This window comes from Sinocyclocheilus grahami, unplaced genomic scaffold, assembly GCF_001515645.1.
Source record: "Sinocyclocheilus grahami isolate Dianchi unplaced genomic scaffold, SAMN03320097.WGS_v1.1 scaffold315.1, whole genome shotgun sequence".
In the NCBI taxonomy this organism is placed as follows: Eukaryota; Metazoa; Chordata; class Actinopteri; order Cypriniformes; family Cyprinidae; genus Sinocyclocheilus; species Sinocyclocheilus grahami.
In genome coordinates, this window is record NW_015505494.1 from 695,678 (window position 1) to 703,701 (window position 8,024).

Genomic DNA, 8,024 nt, shown 5'->3' on the forward strand with positions numbered 1-8,024 from the left:
TGAACCCCCCAAAGGAAGTCAAAACAAAAGGTTTTATATGTTTTATTATATGCATTGGACAGTAAATCTACAAAATATAAGTCACTTTAGTTTTATACAGCACAAACATATCAAGATTTACATTGCACAAGAACCTCAAAAATTACTGACAGAAATTCTATTTAAAAGTCAACTCTCCTGAAAGTCATTGAATAATTCACACACTCCCTTTGTGTTTGTGTTCCACTGGAACATTTGCAGGAATCATTCTGAGGTTGCACAGCACTGAGGAGTCACTTGCAGGAGGGACTGAGTTTGGCGCCGCACCAGCAAGACTGCTGCATCACTAAAAATAGCATCTGTTTGTTTGTTATAATTTCCAGTGCTGGCACGAAAAAAATATCAAATTCCTGAATCACCAAGCAAAAGTGCCCTCATGACTGTCTTGCTACTGTAAGATCTCATTCACACAGTAAACAAAGCAGTTTATTATAATAGCAAGCGATCTATGATGGGCACAGCTAGTTTCTCCTTTGCACGTGCTTGATGAATAAACCAAAGGATAAGTTCACCAAAAATTCCTAAATTTTTCCTCATAGTTCTATTTTTTACCCAATATGTTTCCTTCAGTGCAACAGAGCTGAGAATAGGCAGAGAATCAAGCATTCCCCTGAGAATTTTCATTTTCTTTTTTACATTTTATTTCATGTTAAAGTTACTTCAAGAAACTTTCAAATTACTTAAATTACACACAATTGGCACAATTATTACCACAAACAAGAAACCACTTTGTGCTTTAAAAAGTCCCTAACAAGTTGCTACATAAATTAGCCTTCTGGGTCAGCCTACTAATTGACATTGTGACAGTCAGGCTCTGGTAGTAAAAATCCCATTCAAAGGGAATTGATCTTGAACAGTAACTTATAAATCTTTAGACAGATCTACTGTAAGCTACAATGTTGTTAATTGATGGTATATGCTTATATGTATATCAGAGAATCGCAACAAGCAAATTGCGCCAGAAGAACACTTTAGTGCCCACCCACTCCCACGAAGCACTGCAAATGACACAGGCTGTTTTCGCGACCCCCCAGGGCAATGAGGCGCACACTTTTTATTTAGTCTTACTGAATAGACGATAAACAGTTTATATTCTAAAATCTATTTAAAGGTTGTGTTCTGTGAAAATTAAATAACATTTGGATGTAAATGGTCGGCATAAAGGTAGGGTGCGGCTAAACCGGCTGCGTCCTGTGGATCACCTTTATCTGATATCTGGTCCGGAATCATCAAGGACGGCATTAATATCTTCATCGGAGTTTTTTGTTGTCTCCAGATTTCGTGTATGTTGTTAAAAACGCGGAACATAATTTTATTCACACAACAGGCAAGCATTACCGTTAAGTCTATTATCCACCAAAATGCAGATTCGTCACGTGACAGCTCTTACGCAAATGAGATTGAGGGAGACGTTAAGTTTGTTTTGATTTATTAATTTACTTACAATAACAATTTAAAATGTATTAACTTTTACGTATTCCCGTTTACATGTATTATTAACTACATTATATGCATTTTTACTTCATAGAAAAAACGTTATAAATAAATATTTAGTACAATTCTTTAATGCTATGGGGGGGCCAGGCCCCCCTAGCCCCCCCCACAAGCTACGCCCATGTAGCTCCTCCACATTAATACCAGCTTCGGCACAAAATAAACATGACTAAACCTCTGAAGGAAAGTTAAAAGAAAGAGTACAACTTTATAATCCGTATCCTGTCTCATGTAATCGCTCAATCAGGCTAGAATAAACGATTCTTGAGATTTAAGAATCGTTTTGTAAAAAAGAGAATCGATTAAAATCGAGATAACAATATATTTTACCCAGCCCTACTTTTTTTGCTTCAAATCAAAGTTTGTAATGTTATGATTCACATTGCTGGTTGATTTGGTTCACAGCTTTGTAGAGGCTGATGTAAAAGAGGGCAGGCACTAGCTGTTGCCCTCTATAGTAAACTAAGCTACACCTAAACTTCAATACTGATATTCAACAATCTCTTTCATAGAATCTATTAGGTTCATTTTTGACAACAACACAACCCAAAGTTAAGGGGTACTGGCAAAACCTGAGTAGCATAAACCAGGTTATCCTACCTGACTAGTGGAAGGGGGTTTCCAGTCACTCTACATTCAAGGCGGATAGGGCTTCCTTCTGCCACCTCCTGGCTCTTCAGTTTCTGGGTGAAGTGTGGAGGACTCTTGGGTCCATCTAGACTAACCCCTAGGCCCTGATGCTCATCTGACCCAACATCAGCCCGAACCTGGTGCATACCTTCCTGCTGGGGCTCAGATGAAGATGAAAATGATGAAGGTGGCTGAGCCTGCTGCATGGCCAGCCGCTGGCTCCTTGGAGACAAGTAGCCACTGTCAGGTGAAGAGGAGTCTTCATCACCTTGCTGGTCCACACGTGTGGAGCCTTTGAAGATGGAAGAGAGCTCTTCAATGAAGGTAGCAGCTCGGCTGCAGAACTCAGTAGCTGAAGTAGCTCGTTCGTTGAGCTCCAGGCCTCCGTGGACCAGCCGGGGACGGTCCTGCTTATATACTGGTGTGATGGATTTTTGACTGACAAACTTTTCGGGTGATTCAGGAGCAGTGCAGAGCTGGTTAGGCCTGCTGAGCGGCATGCTCTGATTGGATGTGACTTTACCTGATGTGGCATCAGTTGACTGAGATGCTGAATCTGGGAGAATGGGGTCTTTGGTTTCTGAGTAAAGGGGCAGGTGCTCTGTGGGAACGGGGGGTTCATCTTGGTCATTTGGGTCACCTGCGTCACTCATGGCTTCTCGAGCCAGGTCCAGACTGAGGCTGATCTCATCCTGGCTCAGGAAAGCAGAAAGTTCTGGAAAGTCCCCGTCCCCACTCTCTAACTCAGCCATCGAGTCCAAGTAAACCTCGCCATCAAGAGGTGTCAACGAAAGCATGCCCCCATCCCCCTCCAAGGACACGCCCCCTGGAGGACATGCCTCTTTCATCAGCAGAGAGAGGGGGAGTGTGTCATTCCATCTCCTGTCCTGCATCCTGCAATACACAAATCACCAAAGAGAAAGATATGAAAAAATTGCGGACCCTAGTATTATTATTATTATTATTTTTTTATAAAGATCAGATATATCAGAATCATAGTCCTAAAGACAAGCAATTTCTGCAATATATACCACATTCATGCACTTAAATTAGTGTAAACACACTCACACCGGAGACTGATCATGGGCAGTTGTCGTATGATGACTCAGGCTGGCATATTTTGGGCACAGCTGTCCGGCATTAACAAAGGCATGTCATGAGGCCCAACAAGGCATGAGTGCAATTTAACACTCATGCTGACTTTATCTCTTTTATTCCCTTGTCTATCATCTACTCTTCACTGTCCCTACATTAATCTATATCTATTTTTCCAGAGCCTTCACCCTGCACTGGAGTAATGGTTGCTGAAAATTCAGCTTTGCCACCATAGGAATAAATTACATTTCAAAACATATTAAAATAGAAAACTGTTATTTTAAATTGTTATGTTTAAATTGCTGTACATTTGATCAAATAAATGCAGTCTTGTAAAACAACTCAGTGAGAGACTTTTCAAAAACATTACAAATTCTTACAGACCACTTTTGGACGATATTGTATATGAATAAAAATAATGACATATTTATATGTAGATTTTTTTAAACATATAAATAAAACATTGTATACAAATATATAACAGTATTTTGTGTATGATGATAGGTTGTGTAGGTTTCAGGAAGGGTTTTAAGATTCCATAATGTCATGCTTTATGAATGAAAACAGATTCAGCAAATATTTACATAATACAATGCTTGGTCTAAGTTGAGTCTAAATTAAAATAAATAAATAAAATTTCATCCAACCTCCCAAATTCACACACAGTATTGTTGGATATCATAGACACTGAAGGATGCATCCATGCTGCCTTCCAAACCCAATCAGATGTAGGGATCTTAATAGGTAGGATGTTGCAGGTTAAACTTAAAATGTGGGAACTGAACTTCACACGTACAGATGGTACAGTTGATGAATACATCTAAATGAATATTTTAGAACTCATAGAAAGTTGTTGTTTTCATTTATAAATGGCTTTATGACCCTATGTGGATTTGATTTTTGCGAAAAACACATTTAAATCTGACTGTGAATGATGGTATCCTCAATAACCTGTGGAGAGGATCCTTCACCATAATTCAGGGAAAGTGTTTGGTCTGACATACCGCACATTGGTGAAACATTAATATGAGACAGTGTCTGCAGCATAGCGAACCCCCTCAACCAACAGATCAGGTCTCTGAGAAAACACACCTCAGCTCTGAATACGTGCAGAACTAGGAACTGGCTGGTGTGTGTGAACGCTCCATGCACATGTCTGAGACACATTAATGTGTCCCTGCTAACTTTATGACTACATTTCCACTGTAAATGTTTGTTTACACATGTATATTTATTATTTATGGCCTATTAATTGATGTTATACAGTACTGTATAATAACCATGTCTCCAGGTTTTGTTATAGCCGACTTTGTTTACACAATGTTTATGTAAAGTGACCAGGTGTTGTATGTAAAGGTGTGCGAGCATGTGTGTATTTGAAGGGACGTGACAGTGTGACTTTCTCCTGTCATGGCGTCCTGAAGGCCAGCTGTTGTTATTTTTAATCCTCAAGGGCTGCATTTCACAGCAGCAACCACCTCCCCATCAAGAGTCCTTTTTTTACACATAAGCGCACACACACACTGCTTCTACATTATTCATGTGGAAATTATGGGCTCTTTATTCTGTATTGATGAATTATAGATAGCGGAATATGAATGTGACATGCCAAACAATAGTGAAAGCCAAGACTGACAGACTGACATGCTTGTTTTTCCATCTCTGACGCAAACAGTAGAATGCTCTTTATCAGAATTATTTGTAAAAGTGTAGAACTATTAATCTGATGCTGGATGAAATTCAATGAAATAGTGAAGTGAATGTAAAGCTGAAACCAAATATCTCAGATGACCATTCATTGAGAGCCATTCTGAATCTAGTTAAATAATTTACTTAAATTTATAGTCTTGAATAAGCAGAATGAAACAACTCACATGGAATCTTCTGCTTACAGACAAAAGCAAAAAGTCAATGACATTATGTATATATAGGCCTATATAAAAAACAGCCATTTACCTTAAGTCAGTTTTTGCAAATATCCGTCCTCCTCAGAAGGTTCCAGTTTTTCTGAACTTCTCTATGCCAGAAAATTAGAAAAGATGTGTTTCTTTCTTCATGGAGTTGTGGGTCTTTTCTCTGTCCTGTGTTTCTTTTGTCTTGTTTTGCCGAGTGCTCTGAGGTGAGCCGGTTAGAGTGGCTGCAGAGTGGCCTACTGTCCCATCTGTCTCGGGCCCTGACCGCTTACTGAGCACCGCTAAATTTGGCCCCTAGCTCAGGTTACACAGCAAGAGAGAGAGACACGGTAAGTGAGTGAGAGAGAGAGCTCTGGGGTGTGTAGCATCCATGTGCCCACACCACATCAAAGACACACATACATCATTTTCATATCCACAAAGGCATTTAAATGCATTTCGCAGACACACACTTAACTGTTAGGTTCAAAACAAGCCACCAAAGCACTGGCACCTAATAAGCGCTTACAGTGCAGGTAAGCAAATAAACAACTGACTTTTTATTTATTTGCTTCAAATGTATTTAATGTCTTTATTTTTGTCGGTTTATTTACAAACTTACGACGTACATAGTAAAATTTGTTCAAGAAATGTAATATTCTCAATGAATGAGTCTCAATTCAGTCACAGTTTTGACTTTATGTTAGAACCCAAAAGTAGATTCATATTACTTAGTAAATTCTTATTCAAAATTCAATTCATAGTGCACAAATTTGGTGTAAAGTACTGTAACATTTTAAGTAATATTCACTGTTACAAATCCATTTACGGACGTAGACATGACACTTTCAAAACCAATGTGTGTCAGTCACCAAGACTCTTAAATTAACCTCATATCAATAGCTCACTCCCTAAATACACTGTTATCCCATTAAGACACCCAGCTATTAACAGAGTACTTTATATAGGAATGAGGACACAACAAACTGTAACGTCCTGCCACAAAGTTTACAAGCTCAAAAGATACATTGGTAGACTATTAACACTGCTTACTGTCTATACTTGATGGTATAGCAAGATCATATTCTTTGGATTTGTGACGCCCTGTCTGGATGACTAAGATGGAAATTTAACTTGTTATTCACCGGTAATATTTCTGGAGCTGTTAATTGTTATATTGAGTCACTGAGTTCTCAAGAACTGCATGATCCTGATAGATAGATAGATAGATAGATAGAAGATAGATAGATAGATAGATAGATAGATAGATAGATAGATAGATAGATTTGGAATGGCATAACAATGAGTAAATAATAACAGAATTTTAATTGGGTTGATCGTTTCTTTATCATGAAAAAACGAGAGGCACGTCACTGGTTTAGGAGAGGTGTTTGAGACGGACGGCAGATGCGGTCATAAGTGGTGCAGTAGGAGTCTATTTCAGGACACTTATCATGTTCACTTCATAAACACCGACAGCACAGAGCTATTCCCGTTTCTCAACAATCAATGCACTGATTACAGTTGAGCCCTTAATGACAGGAACAAGAAGATCTATCACTCAAAGTGCTGTCACAGAACAAACAGACCACTGACTGATTCAGAGCATTACTCTACAATCTCAGTCAGTCACACCAGTGAGTGAAAGATTATACTAGAACGATTCTCTACCTGTGACGTCTCAGATTGGCAGAATACCCCATGCATTTTTAAACTGCCAGTTAATTTTCAAATGTGTTACTGAACATCTCATTTAAAATCATTTTGAATCATTTAAAAACTCTTAGCTACTAATCTCACAAATGTACAATTAAGAAAATATTCAGAACTTTTTTATAAAAACTGTTTTATGTCTGTCTGTTAAATAAAGGATATATTAAAAAGCTTGAAAATGTTGTCTAATTTGCAATCTATAACTGCGTTCTGAGTAAACCTTGTATATCCAGACCTTAGACAGGACAATCAAAGGTCTGGTCCATATTGTAGCTTATTTAGGCCAACAATTTCTCCATTTCTAGTCAGATAATTTTTTTTTTTTAAATCAACCATGTGTTGTTGTTCTTGGAAAATCTATAAACTAGGGAAAGTGTTCACTGGTTTCTTTGCAATAAACTCAGACAGCTTATGAAATTAATATATTTACCTTGTGCAAAAACCTTTTCAACATTTAGCTACTCCCAGTCAGTATATACAAAGCATGCTGGGAACTGGAGAACTCCTGCCCAGTTTCAGCAATGCTATGCCAACTATGCCAACACAAATGGATTAAGTAAACTTCTGTAGTGTTCTCCACCAATAATTTTGCCTGATACATCTATTATTATTAATTATAAATATATGATGTAGGTAGAAAAGAAAAATATTACTTGTGTAAAATGATCATAATCATTCCCAGTCTGTAATTTTGTCAAATTATACAAAAGGAGTGAAAATATTGTGTAGGCTATTTAGGATATGCTAGCTCTTAAATTTGCCTTAGCAACACAAAGGACCTTGCCATTTTATTCCATTCACTTATTTGCCTTCTTTTTTTCTTTTTTTTTTTTGGTCCTGATGTTGGTCCTTCCACACCACCATCATTTCCATTGCACATATTATTTGTATAGTAAATTATTTCCAATTCATAATTTAATCTGGAAATGTAACTGCAGTGGAAATGTTGATGATGACAGAAAAAAATACTGAATTGTCCTGTCATGCATTTATATCCAGTGTTAGGGATTAGTAGATCAGCTAAATGAAGTAGCTAGAAAGTGAAAAGTGTTTAAAAAAGCTATTAAGGCAAAAAAAAAAAAAAACACTAAAAACCAGCATATGTTGGTTAGGTATGTTTTGCTGCTGGTTTATGCTGGTCCTTTGCTGGTTTAAACTGGT

General features: G+C 37.8%; 1 protein-coding gene across 1 annotated transcript in view; it reads right to left on the reverse strand.

The window, feature by feature from the left end:
* Positions 1 to 243: 243 nt before the first annotated feature.
* Positions 244 to 8,024, reverse strand: part of LOC107601923 (palladin-like) — a 9,632-nt gene continuing 1,851 nt past the window's right edge. Inside the window, exons 2-4 of the mRNA XM_016294283.1 lie at positions 5,215 to 5,465; positions 2,134 to 3,057; positions 244 to 325 (exon numbers count right to left, since the gene is read on the reverse strand). Coding sequence (XP_016149769.1) covers positions 244 to 325; positions 2,134 to 3,056 — 1,005 coding nt within the window. The 5' untranslated portion in view covers position 3,057; positions 5,215 to 5,465. The remainder of the gene's footprint in view (positions 326 to 2,133; positions 3,058 to 5,214; positions 5,466 to 8,024) is intronic.